The 20002-nt window shown below is 37.0% G+C and overlaps 2 protein-coding genes across 4 annotated transcripts in view; both read right to left on the bottom strand.

The window, feature by feature from the left end:
- The window catches only part of LOC128556278 (uncharacterized), a 192714-nt gene that overhangs the window by 34806 nt on the left and 137906 nt on the right, over positions 1 to 20002 (bottom strand). The gene's annotated exons all lie outside the window — the stretch shown is intronic.
- The window catches only part of LOC123551202 (brevican core protein-like), a 90156-nt gene that overhangs the window by 2939 nt on the left and 67215 nt on the right, over positions 1 to 20002 (bottom strand). For 2 of the 3 annotated variants that reach the window (XM_045339947.2, XM_045339946.2), the window contains 2 exons: positions 14097 to 14178; positions 6804 to 7033 (listed from right to left, as the gene is read on the bottom strand). In XM_045339947.2, the coding sequence (XP_045195882.2) occupies positions 6810 to 7033; positions 14097 to 14178 (306 nt within the window). In that variant the 3' untranslated portion in view covers positions 6804 to 6809. The remainder of the gene's footprint in view (positions 1 to 6803; positions 7034 to 14096; positions 14179 to 20002) is intronic. The other variant, XM_045339948.2, reaches the window with a different exon arrangement.

Below are 20002 nucleotides of genomic sequence, written 5' to 3'. Positions count from 1 at the left end.
TACAAGACTATTACCTGGTTGAAAGATTTTTACAGTCTTAAAAGTTTAATACCTAGTTACAACGCAATTACTCAGTTACAATGATATTACTCAGTCAAAATACTGTTATATAGTAAAACACCTATAACTTAATTACTAGGCTATCATCTAAATACGAAAATATTATCCACATACAAGGATGGCTATTACCTGGTTTTGTGTGTTATTACCCAGTTACAGGACTATTACTCAGTTACAAGACCTTAACTTTTTCAGTAGTGAAGAGTGTTCATCACAGAGTGGCTAAAGTCAATGACTTTAAGACACGTCCTTCACCTCTGTGGGTTTTTACCCGAAGATGGATAGGTATGGGAGGAGTATCCCCCCTCCAGTTATGGAGATCATAGGGGCCTCCGAAAAGTTTTGAACTATAGGCATAAAATGGGTGGCCTCTGGTGCATTTTTGGATCTAAATTTTGAGTGCAAATTTGATGAGTAAACGATAGTCCACACACACACACACACACACACACACACACACATGCACGCACACACACGCACAAAAACACTAATAATATAAGCCCACAAATAAAATCCTTAACAGCAACAGGTCAAAATACACCTACACTACAAATTCGAAGTACCATTCATGTCGTGCCAAAGAAAAATGGTCTTGGTTTTTCTCTACGGCCAATAATAAAAAAGTTACAAAATAAGCTATCTATAGTAACAACAAAGGGATGAAATTTTAAAACAGGAGGGTCACGATGACCCTGGATCGCTCACCTAAGTAATTTGAGCTACATGTTTCTAGTGACAAACTGATGCTAAAATATTAAGAAAGTAGGTCAGTAGGTCACGTTCATGGTCACTGAAAGTCAGATTTAAGATCGGTGTGCAAAACTGTATATGTCATCCAAATTTCAAAGCTGTATCTTAAAAAACAAAAATGTAGGTCAGAAGGTCAAGGTCAAATTTCAAGTGACCCCTAATTACTTGTAGTCATCATGTAATTATAATTAAATAGTCTAGCAAATATGATCAGATAATTTTTAAGTATTTTTTTTCTCATATAACTCATATAACAAGTGACCTCCGGGCAGGGCCTCTTTTCACCCCAGGGAAATTAATTTGTTAGAAAATCACTAAGCAATGCTACATATCAAATATCAAAGGCTTAGGCTATGAACTTTCAGACAAGATTTTTAAAGTTTTTTACTATACAAGTCTATGTAAAACTTGTAACCCCTGGGGCGGTGCCTCTTTTCACCCCAAGGTAATAATTTGAACAATCTTGGTAGAGGACAAGGCAATGCTACATATCAAATATCAAAGACCTAGATTTTGTGTTGTCAGGCAAGAAGATTTTTGAAGTTTTTTCCTTTATATAAGTCTATGTAAAACTTGGGACCCCTGGGTGGTGACTCTTTCCATCTCAGGTGCATAATTTGAATAATCTTGGTAGAGGACCACTAGGCAATGCATCATACCAAATATCAAAAGCCTAGGCCTTGCAGTTTCAGACAAGAAGATTTTTAAAGTTTTTTCCTATATAAGTCTATGTAAAACTTGGGACCCCCGGGATGGGGCCTCTTTTCATCGCAGGGTAATATCTTGAACAATCTTTGTAGAGGACCAAAAGGCAATGCTACATACCAAATATCAAAAGCCTAGGTCTTATGGTTTCAGACAAGAAGAATTTTAAAAAAAATTTCCTATATAAGTCTATGTAAAACTTGTGACCCCCAGGCCTGGGCCTCTTTTCACCCCAGTGGCAAACTTTGAACAACCATCATAGAGGACCATTAGATGATGTCACATGCCAAATATCAAAGCTCTACACCTTGCGGTTTTGGACAAAAAGATTTTAAATTTTTTCCTTTCGGTTGCCATGGCAACCAGAGTTCTGCATGGAATTCAATTCTTTGAATAATTTTTAAAGAAGACTACCCAAGAAACATCCCTGTGAAGTTTCATCAAAATTGGCCTGGTGGTTTAGGAGGAGATGTTGTTTAAAGGAAACTGTGGCCAGACGGACGCCGGACAGTGAGCAATCACAATAGCTCACCCTGAGCACTAGCTAAAAAGTTCCAAGAAAATGATCTGCCAAATAAAAAAAATGATTGATCAATGCCAGTTAAAGTTATGGCCTGAGATCTTATATGACCTTTGATCCCTAAGTGTGACCTTGTTTGTTTGTGTTGGGTTAAATGTCGCACCAACACAATTTAGGTCATATGGTTACTTTCCAGCTTTGATGGTGGAGGAAGACCCCAGTTGCTCCTTTGTGCATTATTTCACCACCAACCTTCCATAAACCAGCTGGATGGCTTCCTCATAAGAAGATTAGAATGCCCCGAGTGAGGCTCGAACCCATATTGATGAGTGGCAAGTGACTTGAAGTCAGCGGTCGCCTTAAGTGCGACATTGACCTTAACCTTTAAGATAGGGGCCTGGGGTTTGCACATGGAACTTCGTCTCATTAGGGCAAACATTTACTGTGAAATCCTTTAAATTCGCTGGCATGAAATTTAGCGCAAACGTGAAAAAGGACTGTTTGGCACGGGCTTTAATTAGCGCACTTTCAATTTTAGAAATGAAAAATTAAATTAAAAAATAATAATAGCGCGGTCTTAAATTCACGCATCGGTCCAAACGCGAAATACATGAAAATTCATCCTACACGAATAAAAATGATTTCACAGTATTCCAAATTGAAACAAGCAAATTCGATGAATTGGTATCCCCCGCCGAAAGGGTTTGTGGTGAGGAATGGCAAAAAAATATGCCCGCCAAAAAGTTAAGGTTGTTAATAAGAAGCAAATAATTTCATTAGCCAAAATCAATTTAACAGAAAACAAATGTTTAATAAAGAGTACATAATAAATGTATGATACTTTGATCCTGACTAAAGAATTTATTTTGAATGGGATACGCTTACTGTAATAAGCTTAGCTTTTAAAATTAAATGCAGTTATTGAAATGTGCGCTTGAAGTTTAACTGGAACGAAATATTGTCTTTGAGTGGTTTGGCACCAGATGTTGCTGTTTAACATGTACATTTGAACTTAAAAGAACAGAATGATGTCCTTAAGAGAACACAATCAAGTAAGATATCTTGAACATGGCTGAGGGCAAGGTTTGTGCAGTCACAACTTAACATGTTGAAGGTTTGAACATTTAAAAAAAAAAAAAAGGAATGGAAATATATATATGTATATATATATATATAGATATATGTATATATTTATTTTTTAAAGGGGTGCGGGTGTGGGGGAACGGGTGAGGAAACAAAATTTCACATGTTGATTATAAATATTGATGGAAAATTAAAAATGAAAATAAAAAAAATAGAAAAAAATGGGTGAAGTGGGTAGGGGTGGGGGTGGGGGGCAGAGAATGCATGATCAGTGGTGGGTGAAGGTGGGGGAATGGTACAACTTGCATCATGTCGATAAATATTCATGGAAGGTTTGAAAAAAATGTAAAATAAGGAATGAACAAAATAATTTTTTTTTTGGGGGGGGGGGGGGGGGGGGGGGGGGGGGAGGGGGGTGTGACCAAGGCAAGTGGGTTACCAGGTGTGGGTGCGCAACTTCACATGTTTATAATTAATGTTCATAGAAAAGAATGAAAGAAATTTAATGAAATTCTGCCAAATGGTGTTTGTTATGTACAAGTATGTGGATTTTTAGACAATTAAAGGGCAATAACTCTGAAGTTACAAAAGAAATCCCTACGAAACTGTGTGTGCACAACCACATTATAGTGCTCAAAATTCTGTTTAAGTTTCATAGTTCAAGGTCGAATATATCAAAAGTTATGTTGCAGAAATTGCCATATCTATAGTACCCTATATAGTTAACACTAGAAACTTCTAAGGGCCATAACTCTTGTGTTACTAGGGCAATCTGACTGAAACTTGATGGGCCCCATAACCTCATAGTGGTGAACATGTATATGAAGTTTGTTTGAAAAAAATCTAAAATAAGGAATGATTTTTTTCTTTTTTGGGGGGGGGGGGGGGGGGGGGGGGTTGGGAGGGGGAGGGGTGTGATCAAGGTAAGGGGGTGACCAGGTGTGGGTACACAACTTCACATGTTTACAATAAATGTTCATGGAAAAGAATGAAAGAAATTTAATGAAATTCTACCAAATGGTAAGTTTGTTATGTACAAATATGTGGATTTTTATAAAATTAAAGGGCAGTAACTCTTAATTTACAAATAAATGCGAACGAAATTGTGTGTACACAACCACATTATGGTGATCTAAATTCTGTTTAAGTTTCATAGTTCTAGGTCAAATATATCAAAAGTTATGATGCAGAAATTGCCATATTTATAGTACCCTACATAGTTAACAGTAGAAACTTCTAAGGGCCATAATTCTGGTGTTACTAGGGCAATCTGACTGAAACTTGACGAGCCGCAAGAACTCATAGTGGTGAACAGTTATATGAAGTTTTATATAAATATTCCCAACCATTTCCTAGATATGGCTCCGGACGGACGGACCAAAACTATATCCCTCCGACTTTCGTCGGGGATAACAAGGGCACCACCTTGCGGGTGCTGTCGCTCATCTGATTTTTTTGTATAAAAGAAAAATTGTACTAACCAAAAAGGGCCATAATTCTTGCAAAAAGCAGGATGGAGTTATGTTTCTTGATGTACAGAGTCAGCTTATGATGGTGAATAGCAGTTGCAAGTTTCAAAGCAATAGCTTTGATAGTTTAGGAGAAAAGTTTACCTAAACATAAAACTTAACCAATAAATCTGATATTTTCTAAGTCCAAAAGGGCCATAATTCTTGCAAAAAGCAGGACAGTGTTGCAAGTTTTAAAGCAATAGCTTTGATAGTTTATGAGAAAAGTTGACCTAAACATAAAACTTAACCAAGAAATCATATTTTTCTAAGTACAAACGGGGCAATAATTCTTGCAAAAAGCAGGACAGAGTTATGTTTCTTAATGTACAGGGTCAGCTTATGATGGTGAACAACTGTTGCAAGTTTCAAAGCAATAGTTTTGATAGTTTAGGAGAAAGTTGACCTAAATATAAAACTTAACCAAGAAATCTGATATTTTCTAAGACCAAAAGGGGTCATAATTCTTGCAAAAAGCAGGATGAAGTTATGTTTCTTGCTATACAGGGTCAGCTATTGATGGTGAACAAGTGTTGCAAGTTTCAAAGCAATACCTTTGATAGTTTAGGAGAAAAGCTGATCTAAACATAAAACTTAACCTGGTGAGGCAACGCCGATGCAGACACCGACACTGATCAAGTGATGACAATAACTCATTTTTTTCCCCAAAAAATCCGATGAGCTAATAAGATTGTTCAATGCATGTCAAAGTTACAGCCTTAGATCTTATATGACCTTTGACCCCTAAGTGTGACCTTGTTCTTTGAGATAGGGACCTGGGTTTTGCCACTCTGACTCATGGAGGTGAACATTTATGCCAAACAATAAAAAAAGATTGCTCCATGCTTACCAAAATTATGGCCAAGAAAAGCTATAAAATGTCCTTTTTTCCCTAAGTGTGACCTTGACCTTATTGATAGAAACCTGGGGTTTGCGCACTACACTCTCATGGAGTTTAACATTCATGTCAAATCTGAAAAAGTTTCCTTTATGCATGTCAAACTTATGCCACGGACTAGCTCTGAAGTGACCTTTGACCCCTAATTGTGATCGTGACCTTTGAGGCAGGGGTCTGGGAGTTGTGTGTGGCACTCTGTCTCACTGCGGAAAAGAAAGATTGCTCTATTGCAAGTTACATCCTGGACAAGCTCTAAAATGACATTTGGCCCCCCAAGTGTGACCTTGACATTTGGGACAGGGACCTGAGGTTTGCTCAGGACACTCATTGAGGTGAACATTTATGCCAAATAAAACTAGAATGTGTCTGTAGGACACAGGGTGTGCCCCCATTGGTACATTTGTCACAAATAAGGGGCAATAATCATGATCAAGACTCGTGCAAGGTTTCATGAATTTACATAAAACACTTTTTGAGCTAGGCACGTCATTTGGTGAAAATGTGCATTTTTGACTATTTCAGGGGCCATAACTTTAAAAATATGGGGTGAAGCCAGACGAAAAATAAGAAGTGCGCAAGATTATATCATGATAAAGACTCATGCAAGCTTTCATCAATTTATATCAAATACTTTTTGAGCTAGGCGCGTCAAAAGGTGAAAATGTGCATTTTAGACTATTTCAGGGGCAATAACTCTACAAACAGGGGGCGAAGCCAGACAAAAAAATAGGATGTGCGCAAGTTCATATCATGATAAAGACCCATGCAAGTTTTCATCAATTTATATCAAATACCTTTTGAGCTAAGCGCATCACAAGGTGAAAATGTGCATTTTTTACTATTTCAGGGGCCATAACTGGAAATAGGGGGTGGAGCCAGTTGACAAATAGGTGTGCAAGTTCATATCATGATAAAGACTCATGTAAGGTTTCGTCAACTTATATACTTCTTTAGCTAGGCGCGTCACAAACTTCGAATGGACCCAGACAAGTTCTAAAATGAAATTTGACCCTGTGACCTTGACCTTTGAGATAAACACCTTGGGTCTGCACGTGACTCTCGGTCTCAAGGAAGTACCTAAGGCGGACAATCTACCATGCCAATACAACAGACAATTCATATAAAAACTTTCAAAGGCAGCATAAGTGCACTCACATGCTCCATACTACATAAATACCCACTATCACAACTTACTTTAATAAATGTCAGATGAGCTAGAAAATTCTAATAAAAGTTGACAGACTTTTGTTTCCACATTTTTCATTTTAAAAACAATTACCTAGGTTTAAACATCACCAGTAGCTTCCATTTCACAAATGTATTTTTTAAATAAACCGCAATTAGTGAAATACATATAATCATATACGATGAAAACACAGTCATAATCTTCACTATTGTAGTTTCCATTGCTAGAGAAATTGTAGTAAGACACTATGCTTCCACTTCTAGACCAAGCGTATGTGCCCTCAGTTGTCCTATCATTCAAGCCAATCCAGAACGCGTAAACATCTGAAACATTTAATCAGTCTATAATACTGTAACTAATACTTTTTGTATGAATTAGGTATCACTGTACTTGACTGTTTGCATATCTTTGAGTTATGATATTACATTATTCAGTTTTTTTTGTGTTTCAGTGTTTTCATTTACCGGTAATTATCCACTTCCTACAGTGTATAACAAGCAAATTCGATGAATTGGTATCCCCCGCCGAAAGGGTTTGTGGTGAGGAATGGCAAAAAAATATATCCAGAAAAAAGTTAAGGATGTTAATAAGAAGCAAATAATTTCATTAGTCAAAATCAATTTAACAGAAAACAAATGTTTAATTAAAAGAGTACATAATAAATGTATGATACTTTGATCCTGACTAAAGAATTTATTTTGAATGGGATATGCTTACTGTAATAAGCTTAGCTTTTAAAATTAAATGCAGTTAATTGAAATGTGAGCTTAAAGTTTAACTGGAACGAAATATTGTCTTTGAGTGGTTTGGCACCAGGTGTTGCTGTTTAACATGTACATTTGAACTTAAAAGAACAGATGTCCTTAAGCGAACACAGGTAAGATATCTTGAACATGTCTGAGGGCAAGGTTTGTGCAGTCACAACTTAACATGTTGAAGGTTTGAACATTTAAAAAAAAAAAAAGGAATGGAAATATATATATATATATATATACATATATGTATATATTTATTTTTTTAGGGGGTGGGGGTGCAGGGGAACGGGAGAGGAAACAAAATTTCACATGTTGATTATAAATATTGGTTGAAAATTAAAAATGAAAAAAAAAAAAAAAAAGGTGAAGTTGGGGGTGGGGGGCAGAGGATGCATGATCAGTGGTGGGCATGACTGGGTGGAGAAGTGAGGTGGGGGAATGGTATAACTTGGAAGGTTTGAAAAAAATCTAAAATAAGAAATGAAAAAAAAAAACAATTTTGGGTGGGGAGGGAGGGGGGGGGGAGGGGGGTTGGGAGGGGGAGGGGGTGTGACCAAGGCAAGTGGGTGACCAGGTGTGGGTGCGCAACTTCACATGTTTATAATAAATGTTCACAGAAAAGAATGAAAGAAATTTAATGAAATTCTGCCAAATGGTAAGTTTGTTATGTACAAATATGTGGATTTTTAGACAATTAAAGGGCAATAACTCTGAAGTTACAAAAGAAATCCGTACAAAATTGTCTGTGCACAACCACATTATAGTACTCTAAATTCTGTTAAAGTTTCATAGTTCAAGGTCAAATATATAAAAAGTTATGATGCAGAAATTGCCATATCTATAGATCTATAGTACCCTATATAGTTAACACTAGAAACTTCTAAGGGCCATAACTCTGGTGTTACTTGGGCAATCTGTCTGAAACTTGATGGGCCCCATAACCACATAGTGGTGAACATGTATATGAAGTTTGTTTGAAAAAAATCTAAAATAAGGATTTTTTTTTTTTTGGTGGGGGGGGGGGGGGGTCGGGGTCGGGGAGGGGGAGGGGTGTGATCAAGGTAAGGGGGTGACCAGGTGTGGGTACACAACTTCACATGTTTACAATAAATGTTCATGGAAAAGAATGAAAGAAATTTAATGAAATTCTACCAAATGGTAAGTTTGTTATGTACAAATATGTGGATTTTTATACAATTAAAGGGCAATAACTCTTAATTTACAAATAAATCCGAATGAAATCGTGTGTACACAACCACATTATGGTGATCTAAATTCTGTTTAAGTTTCGTAGTTCTAGGTCAAATATATCAAAAGTTATGATGCAGAAATTGCCATATTTATAGTACCCTATATAGTTATAATTAACACTAGAAACTTCTAAGGGCCATAACTCTGGTGTTACTTGGGCAATCTAACTGAAACTTGACGGGCCACAAGAACTCATAGTGATGAACATGTATATGAAGTTTTAAATAAATATTCCCAACCATTTCCTAGATATGGCTCCGGACGGACGGAAAGACGGACGGACGGACAGAAGGACGGACGGACAGAAGACGGACGGAAAGACGGACGGAAGAACGGACGGACGGTCAACGCCAAAACTATATCCCTCCGACTTTCGTCGGGGGATAATAAATACAAATGTATAAGAAGGGCACGGCTGCCCTAGGTCGCTTACTGGTGTATTGAAACTTTTACAAAGAACACCTGGGGTAGAAGTCACCCAAGAAACATTTCCACCAAATAACTTTCAAATTTGCCCTGAAGATTCAGAGATGTTGTAAACAGGAATAATGTATATACATGTACATATATATTTAAGTCCCTGTTGTAAAGTAGGATATTTACAACATAAAGTTACAGAAAACATAATTTTAGTATTGCATTATATCATCTAACAGTCCAATATGTTTCCATAAATGTTTGTATTTTCAAACAGTATGGTATTTAAGTTTAGAAAGCATAAACATTTAGCTAGTTTATTAAGGGCATTCAGCTAGTGTATTTATGACTGCTGGTTTATCTATATAGACCATTCTATAATTCAGTATATTCATTTATGGTACTCTATTAATGCCGATATACTTCATAATCATCAGTGCTTTCAGTTTATCTTTATTATTACAAACTGTATTTTATATCATTGCATAATTTCATATTATTTTTATCAGCTTTTGTCATTATGACCTATTACGAAAGAACTTTGAGTTTCTCTTTAGATTACAGTTAAAGAGATTACATAAACATTGGCTGATTTGTAAGATAATGTTGGCTGACCAACAAGAGTGTACATCATATCATGGAAGAAATGCAATTTTTGCAGAGTTTACCTTAGCAGAATTTTTGAGCCAGTTCATCATTCTGTAAGGAACGTTTGGACTGACAACATTAAAAACAAGGAACTGCGTTCAATAAACGCTTGATGCCCCCCGTGGCATCCTTGTCGATACAAAGCATCCTAAGTCCAAAACGAGGTCAAGTTCAAGGTCAATGTCAAACTGAGGTCAGGTGATGTCTGAAGATGAGGAATGGTCACAGGTTACATCTGCATTAGTATCAAGTCATTCTAGTTAGGGGTATTGATGCTAGACGAAACGGTCCCATTTGGTTAACCTCGTATGGACGAACGAACGGACGGACAGACGAACGGATGGACAGGACAATCACTATATGCCTCCCGCATCAGTAGATGCCGGGGGCATAAAAACTCTTAGGGCTTAGTAATAAATAATTAATGAATCTTATAATCATTTTAGGCTATTATTTAACCTAGGAATTTTGCTAAATTCATTGTAACTTTTCTCTTAATTAGCAAGTACTCTGCTTTAATTAAGTACATGTAACTTAAATTCTATTATTTATCAGCTTTTCATCTAAATATGTTAGTTATTATTGGTAAATAATCTACATAAGGCCTAAAACAATTGTTTATTTCCAGTAACACGCTAAAAAAATTAGGGTAGATAGGTCAGTAAATCTTTTTTTTTATTATAAAGTTGGACTTTTTTTTGTGTCAAAAACTGAAAACAAGTAAGAGGGTTATGCCTTTAGAGCATCAGTAAGTTGATTTATCACTGACCATGATTAAAGCATAAAAAGTGCAGATTTGTAACATTTGTTAAACAAGAGGGCCAGGAAGGCCCTGTATCGCTCACCTGACCTATTGACCTAAAGATCATCAAGATTAACATTCCGACCAGGTTTCATTAAGATATGGTCATAAATGTAGTCCCTAAAGTGTTAACTAGCTTTTTCTTTCATTTGACCCGGTGACCTAGTTTTTGACTCTACCTGACCCAGATTCGAACTTGACCAATAGATCATCAAGATCAAGATTCTGACCAAGATTCATTAAGATACGGTAATAAATGTGGCCTCTACAGCGTTAAATAGCTTTTCCTTTGATTTGACATGGTGACCTAGTTTTTGATCCTACATGACCCAGATTCGAACCTGACCTAAAGATCATCAAGATTAATATTCTGACTAAGTTTTACGAAGATATAGTCATAAATGTGGCCTCTTGAGTGTTAACAAGCTTTTCCTTTGATTTGACCTAGTGACCTAGTTTTTGATCCCACCTGACCATAATTCGAACTTGACCTATAGATCATGAAGATCAAGATTCTGACCATGTTTCATTAAGATAAGGTCATAAATGTGGCCTCTACAGTGCTAACTAGCTTTTCCTTTGATTTGACCTGGTGACCTAGTTTTTGATCCTACATCACCCAGATTCAAACTGGACCTTGAGACCATCAAGATTAACATTATGACCATGATTCATGAAGATACAGTCGTAAATGTGGCCTCTACAGTGTTAATAAGCTTTTCCTTTGATTTGACCTGGTGACCTAGGTTTTGACCCCAGATGACCCAATATCAAACTCATCCAAGATTTTATTAAAGGTAACATTCTGACTAAGTTTCATTAAGATTGGGTCAAAATTGTGACCTCAAGAGTGTTAACAAGCCTTTCCTTTGATTTGACCTGGTGACCTAGTTTTTGATCCCAGATGACCCAATATCAAACTCGTCCAAGATTTTATTGAGAGTAACAGTCTGATCAAATTTCATTAAGATTGGGCCAAAATTGTGACCTCTTGAGTGTTAACAAGCTTTTCCTTTGATTTGACCTGGTGACCTAGTTTCTGACTCCAGATGACCCAATATCAAACTCGTCCAAGATTTTACTAAGGGTAGCATTCTGACCAAGTTTCATTAAGATTGAGCCAAAATTGTGACCTCTAGTGTGTTAACAAGCTTTTCCTTTGATTTGACCTGGTGACCTAGTTTTTGACCCTAGATGACCCAATATCAAACTCGTCCAAGACTTTAGTAAGGGTAACATTCTGACCAAGTTTCATTAAGATTGGGCCAAAATTGTGACCTCTAGAGTGTTTACAGTCAAACTGTTGACGACTGATAACGGACACAGGGCGATCACAAAAGCTCACCTTTGAGCAATTCGTGCTCAGGTGAGCTAAAAATGGCCATATAAATATTTAGGATTGGGCCAAAAATATAGGGTAGGTCAGGATACTGGAAACAAACAATTTTTTTAGGCTTAACTGTTATTTTTCGGCACAGAATCATACAATTACAGTTAGATAATTTTGATGTGGGGTCTTTTATTTGTATTTCTTTTATACTGAATAAGTTTGAAAACTATATGTTAACTAACTAATATTTTACAAAAATATCTAAATATACAAGTTAGAAAAATGCCAAAATACTGATAAAGATGACAAATCAGCTTAAAGATTGAGGTTTCAAGTTTGCCTCCTGGTGGCCTGCTTTTTTCCTATTTGCAGAAAGTAATGGCAGGATATTCCCTGCTACGGTCATGTCGCAATTAATTTGATACTAGTCCACGGGATATTAACAGGAAGAACAATGATTGTGGTTTATTCACCAGAAGAACTTAGAAGATTGTAATCTTTTTGAAATTGTTCATGAAGAGCTTTGATTTCAGCAAGTAATTGTATTTGTAACATTATCCATAAGGCAACAGTAAAGGTTAATTACACAAGATATTTTGGACATGTTTAGAGTGAAATCTGTATGTATTACAGACATTTTTCAAATGTGAATGGAGATGTTCTTAAAAGATGACAGAAATATATTCTTATTTTGTGTTAATTCCAAAAATTTATTTTTAATATCTATACTCATATGTTGGAAAAAACATGAGGAATTTCGAAAATGAAATAGATGCTTAAATTTTTGCAGAGCTAAATCAGATTATCAAACAAGAGGGTCATGATGACCCTGGATCGCTCACCTGAGTAATATGAGCTACATGTTTCAAATGTCAAACTGAAGATAAAATATTAAGAAAGTCAGTAGGTCACATTCATGGTCAATGAAATTCAGTTTTACGATTGGTGTGCAAAACTATACATGTCATCCAAATTTCAAGGCTGTATCTTAAAAAACAAGAAAGTAGGTCAGCAGGTCAAGGTCACAGTCAAGTGACATCATATTACTTAGGGTCATTAGGTAAGCATTATTAAACAGTCTTGGAAATAGGATCAGATATTTTTTTTAAGTATTTTTTCCTATATAACTTATATAATAATTAAGTGACCCTGGGGCGGGGCCTCTTTTAACCCCAGGGGCATAATCTGAACAATTTTGGTAGAGGACTACTAGGCAATGCATCATACCAAATATCAAAAGCCTAGGTTGTGTGGTTTCAGACAAGAAGATTTTTAAAGTTTTTTCCTAAATAAGTAGGGCCTCTTTTCACCCCTGGGGTACAATTTGAACAATTTTGGTTGAGGACCATATGACAATGCTACAAACAAAATATCAAAGGCCTAAGTCTTGTGGTTTCAGACAAGAAGATTTTAAACATTTTTTCCTATATAAGTCTATGTAAAACTTTGGACCCCCGGGGCGGGGCCATATTTGATCCTGGGGGATAATTTGAACAATCTTGGTAGAGGACCACTAGATGATGCTACACACCAGATATCAAAACCCTAGGCCCTGTGGTTTTGGACAAGAAGTTTTAAAGTTTTTCCTTTCAGTTGCCATGGAAACCAGAGTTCTGCATGGAATTCAATTCTTTGAAAATTTTGAAAGGGGGCCACCCAAGGATCATTCCTGTGAAGTTTGGTGTAATTCTGCCCAGTGGTTTTCAAGAAGATCTTTTTAGAAATTGTTGACGCACAACGGACATCAAGCGGTCACAATAGCTCACCTTGTCACTTCATGACAGGTGACCTAAAAAACAAAAGGTTGCCGAAAAACATTTACCTTAAATATAACCTAAGTATAACACCTCGGTGACCTTGACCTTGGATATAAATGGGCACAGCCCCTGCATATACTTTGTTTGCATGCTGAACAATGTTAATGTGAAGTTACAGTAAGAAATAAGCAATCATAAGTGACAAAGAAAATCAAAGGTTGCCGAAAAACTTTAACCAAGAAAATTCACGCTGACACCGATGCGAGTAGAACAGCACCCCTATTCTCCGAATAGTGGAGCTAAAAATGAATGGGATACTCACTGTACTTGTCCTTATTTAAAAGTTCAGTATCCCTTTGTGGTACATTTCCTTTTGGGAATGATACCATACTAATTTAAACAAAGCAATTAAATTGTCTCCCTTACCAATATAATAATCCCTCACAAATTCAAATTCTCCTCCATCATTGGTCTCTACTAAGTATCCACCTGTGGCATTGCAGTCAGCCTGTGCAAAGACAGAAATGTTCCACATCAAGTTATAGACCTGATTACTTGTGAAAACCAGAAAAAAAAGTACAATTAGCATTTCCTCGAAAATAAAAAAAAACTTTAACAGCAATGTTTCGCATTTCTTATTTTGTGTTTCAGGTAGCTTGCTTGAATTACATTTATGCCTAATTCATATTTGACCCAAGCGCTGGGCAATAAATTAGTCTACGATTTTCCTTGCGGTTTCTGGAGCATCGTAGGTGGCGTAACGGGCTATGGCGTATGTGTTCACATTATATACGAGCATCATGCCATTTTTTTTGTACAGACTCTCAAGGAAGGCCGGGAGAAATCCGTACAGATGCTGCTGCGCTGAGGGTATATGGAAATCGTGCAGTTTCAGCGCAGTTGCCATGTAGTCTCCGCAAGCTTCCCATGGAAATCGTATGACGCCCATACTGCTTCCGTGCAGAGGCTGGGTGGAGAAGATATGGTGCAAGCCTGGACGTCAGTCTTGGTGCTTACAAATTCTGGGGTCAGTCTATCCACCATCTCCCAAAACATGGGTGGCTCGATTCTTAGGTAAGCTTTGAAGTCCCCAGATGATAACCACATCAACACCTGCATCAGGGTGTTGTAGTGTCCCAGGGTGACCCGTCTACGCTGCCAGGGCTTCACATACTCTCCCCGTGCCTCTGTCAGGCCTGCTGCTCATCAAGGACAGCCAGGGTTGCAATCATTGCCTGCTCTCTTCTCCTGACCTATCACAATTGCATGCTGCTCTGAGTCTTAGTCTTAGTGGTGCTATCATTTCTCTGAAGAGACGAATAATGAAAACATGTTGGAGATGGCAAACCATCTGAAAAATGTTGCCTACATCAAGGCTGCCACACAGCAATGGTGCCGCTGCTGTAGGTTTGCTGCACGATGACTGCTCAATATCCATGCAATTTCATGGGTAATGCAATGGCAGCAAGCGGCAACCTTGTGGCAGCTGTGTGAGGGCCCGTGAGTCTACAATTGTCATACTATTTCTTTTGGGGACAATGTCCATGGAAAATCGTGCGTTGGCTGCACGATCAGCGCACGGCCTCCTAACGATGCACATGGTAGACCGTGCAAATCCACCTGCGTCATGTCTACAGACTTACGATTTTTTTCAAATCTGTACAACTTTTCGCTAAAGAAAATTGAGAGGCTGCAATAAGAAAACAGTAGGGCACCGTTATAGACTCACAAGCATACACAAGTAGGAAAAAACAATCAAGTACCGTCTTAGGATTCGGCTGCCAAAACAAGTGGGAGCCATGAAAACTTACTAAAAGTAAAGGGGGAGGGGATGCAAAAAGTAGCGTAAATGCAAGGGAAAGGAGAGGGCAATACGGGGAGTGAGGCGGAGGAAAAACGCTTACAACAAACAAGAAAACATAAGCAAGTGACAATACAAGGCAGACAAAACAACCAGTTGAAAATAGGGGCCCGCCTTGGACCGGTCAGTAACCTATATAAAGGAAACTGGGGGTTTAAACGCGTTTAGGGCATGCCAACCTCACACTTACCCTATCTCGCTCTTACCTATTGAGCTAAGCAGGCGGGCTTCGAGGGACATCGCCATCAAGATGGGGAAAGTTAAGAATTTCAATATTAAAATCATCCCTTTTATCATATATTTTCATTTCTGGATTATTATTCACAATTCTTAAATTTCAATACAGAAATGATGCTTCTAAATCTGAAGTATTAGCCTTGTTAAGATGTAACTCTTTAAGATAAATATATTTCACCATTTCTGAAAAATACTGGTTGTCCATATTTAAAATATCATCAAGATACATTGAGGTTCCATTAAAAGCTTCAATGATTTCATATTGTGTCTCAGCGGATAAACTAAGCATGAAATCTCCTTCATAACAGTATAAGAATAAATCAGCAATGAGGGGGCGCAGTTGGTTCCCATTGGGATACCAATTATTGTCTGTAAGTTTTACTGCCAAATTTGATAAATATATTATCTAGTAGAAACTTTAGAGCTTCATAAACCTGATCACAACTCCATAGGTTGTATCTCTTAAATGCACTGTTAGAAAAGAATGCTCTAGTTTCATTGCAAGTCAGATAGTTAACGTTTTCTCTTGCAAATGTTTTCTCAATTAAAGCAACTAATTTGTATTTAATAAGATTATGTGGTAAATTAGTATAAAGAGTAGAACAAGAGCGCTGCCAAGCAGGGCAATATACGTCCAAAGGGTTACATCAGAGGATGAGAGCAAAATTTATAGATCTAGACTGTTGAAGCCCAAAGGACAGGTACAACAAAAAGAAGAAATTCCAAATAAAAATTCTAAGTCCACAAAGAATTTCTTACCAGGTAAAGTTATGTAAAAATACATCTAAAAATTGGATGTACCATCCATGTTGTACCATAGAAAAGTGGTCTCGGGTTTTCCCTACGGCCAATAATAAAAAAGTTCCAAAATAAGCTATTTATAGTAACAAAAAGGGAAGTAATTCAAAAAAAAATTATTGTAAGAGAACAAAAACTAATCTGCCAAATAAAAACAAGAGCACTGCAATGCAGAGCAATATACACAAAGGAAAGTCATATATGACCTTTGACCCCATAAGTGTGACCTTGACCTTGAAGCGAGTCATCCAGAACATGTGCTCTGCATGTCACCTCAGTGTGGTGAACATTTGTGCCAAGTCTCTGAAATCCTTCAAGCAGTTCAAGCCTTACAGAGCGGACACAGCGAAGTCATATATGACCTTTCACTCCTAAGCGTGACCTTGATCTTGAAGCTAGTCATCCGAAACAAGGTCTTTGCATGTCGTCTCAGTGTGGTGAACATTTGTGCCAAGTTTCTTTGAAATCCTTCAAGCAGTCCAAGAGTTACAGAGTGGACACAAAACACACTCATATGACCTTTGACCCCTAAGTGTGACCTTGACCTTGAAGCTCTGCACGTCGTCTCAGTGTGGTGAACATTTGTGTCAAGTTCCTTTGAAACCCTTCAAGGGGTTCAGGAGTTACAGAGTGGACACGAAATTGCTAACGGACGGATGGACGGATACTGGGGTATAACATAATACGTGTTCTTCAGGCATATAAAAATCATAAGTACTTATCTTCGAACATTTAAAGTGTTTGTTTTTTAGCTTTTTGATAACATCTCCAGAGTTCTTGATGGACCAAAACAGATTAACACCCGAGTTTGCATAAATCTTGGAGCAATACTTCTGTACATGGTCTTTAATTGTAGTAAGACAAAAAGTCAAAAGTACAGAAATGTTTTTTGTAGTGCATAAGGTTGAATTTGCAATGAATCGTGCTTTATATGGAGTTTTTTGAACTGTCGTCAAGTGCGACATTAAAATTTATACAATGATTTGCATGACTTTCAATAGTTTCCTCATCTAGTTGTGATAACTGGTATGTTTTTGTATGTTTCAGTTCATTGTGTAATAAATGCGTCATACAATAATAATCATAATAATATTAGAAGCTTTGTCTGCAGGAATGAAAACAAAATTTGTATGTACCTTGGATAAAGCTTTCTTTAAACTTTGAAGTGAAAACTTGGATTTAGGAGGTAATAAGGAAGGAGTTGATTCATAAAATTTAACTAGAGTTTTAATGATTTTAAATATATTCTTTTTCCATTCAGTGAGAGCGTTCTGATCTGCATTTTCCTTCCGGCACCATTTTTTAATATATACTCATCAATAGACTGAGTTATTTCAGAGAGATATTTTTCAAAGTTAATGGGCGTGGGAATTCTATATTTTGGACCTTTGGAAAAAATATTTCTGATTCTTTTATCATTAAAAATCTTAAAATTACCCGTTATGACATGGCCAGCTGGTTGGTAACAGTATTTAGATTCTTTACAGTTACAACTATTTGGAACATTAAGTTCTATATTTAAATCTGAGACAATTTGATTGTAATTAAATATACTGCTTCTAACTGGTTTATTATATTTGTAACAGATAATAGGTGTTTCTGAATTCTTGAAATATTTAGGAATAGAGTTAACTACAGATTGGTCTCTCAAAATACTAGGTAAATCGATAAACTAGATTCCTTTATTTATGAAAGATAATTTTAAAAACTTTCGTTTATGATCGGATTCAGAATCAATACGAGATCTAAGAAAATGTTGTGTATAAGTCTTATCAATGAAGCAGTGTCGTAAAATGGATGTGTACACATATAAATATTATATAAATACTGAATAAGATAACTACTAAAATCTGTATGAAAAATTATACAGGTGGTCCAAATCTCTTTGCTGTAGCTTCAAAAACAAGAAAGTAGGTCAGTAGGTCATGATTAAGACTATTCAAGATGAGTATAGAAATCTGTAACAAAAGTTATACATGTGGTCCAAATTTTTATGCTGTAACTTAAGAAACGAGAAAGTAGGTCAGTAGGTCATGATTAAGACAATTCAAGATGAATACTGAAATCTGTATCAAACATTATACTTCTGGTACAAATTTCTCTGCCACTGCTTCAAAACAACAAATAAGTCTATGTAAAACAAGGGACTTCCCGGGCGTGGCCTATATTGACCCCTGTGTCATGAGAATCTTGTTAGAGAACCACTACAGCATGCCACATACTAAATACCTAAGCCATGGGCCTTATGGTTTAAGACAAGAATTTTTAAAAGGTTTTTCCCTGCACAAGTCTATTTAAACCAGGTGCCCCCGGGGCTGGGCCATTTCTAACCCTAGGGGAATAATTTGAACAGTCTTGGTAAAGGACTACTATACAATGCAACATACCAAACATTAAAGCCCTAGGGTATGTGGTTTTGTGCATGAAGATTTTCAAACTTTTCCCTATAGAAGTTTATATAAACCATGTGACCACCAGGGCGGGCCATATTTGACCTCTGGGAGATAATTTGAACAATCCTGGTAAAAGACTGCTATAGAATGCTACATATTAAATATCAAAGCCGTAGACCCTATGCTTTTGTACAAGAAGATTTTCAAAGTTTTCCTTATATAAGTCTATATAAACCATGTGACCCCCAGGCCGGGGCCATATTTGACTCTAGGGGGATAATTTGAACAATGTTGGTAGAAGACCATTAGATGTTGCTACATACCAAATATCAAAGCCCTAGGCACTGTGGTTTTGGACTTCAAGATTTTAAAAGTTTTTCCTATACAAGTCTATATAAACAATGTGACCCCCAGGGCGGGGCCATATCTGACCCTAGGGGGATAATTTAAAACAAGAGGGCCATGATGATGGCCCTATATCAGTTCTAAGATTAGTGTGCAAAACTGTACATGTCATCCAAATTTCAAGGCTGTATCTTAAAAAACAAGAAAGTAGGTGAGTGGGTCAATGTCACAGAGGGGTGACCCTTATCACTTTGGGTCATCAGGTAATTATAATTAAACAGTCTAGGAAATATGATCCGATAATTTTTTAAGTATTTTTTCCTATATAACTGATGTATCAAGTGACCCCTGGGGCGGGGCCTCTTTTCAGGGGCATAATTCGAACAAACTTGTTAGAGATCAACAAGGCAATGATACATACAAACTTTCAAAGGCATAAGCCTTGAACTTTCAGATAAGAAGATTTTTAAAGTTTCTTCCTATATAAGTCTATGTAAAACTTCGGACCCCGAGGGCAGGGCCTCTTTCACCCCAGGGGCATAATTTGAACACTTTTGGTAGTAGTCCACTAGGCAATGAAGCATACCAAATATCAAAAGCATAGACCTTGCAGTTTCAGGTAAGAAGATTTTCAAAGTTTTTTTTCCTATATATGTCTATGTAAAACTAGGGAACCCCGTGGCAGGGCCTCCTTTCAC

Source organism: Mercenaria mercenaria, chromosome 4 (genome assembly GCF_021730395.1).
Source record: "Mercenaria mercenaria strain notata chromosome 4, MADL_Memer_1, whole genome shotgun sequence".
Taxonomy (NCBI): Eukaryota; Metazoa; Mollusca; class Bivalvia; order Venerida; family Veneridae; genus Mercenaria; species Mercenaria mercenaria.
This window is presented reverse-complemented; position numbering and strand designations above follow the sequence as displayed.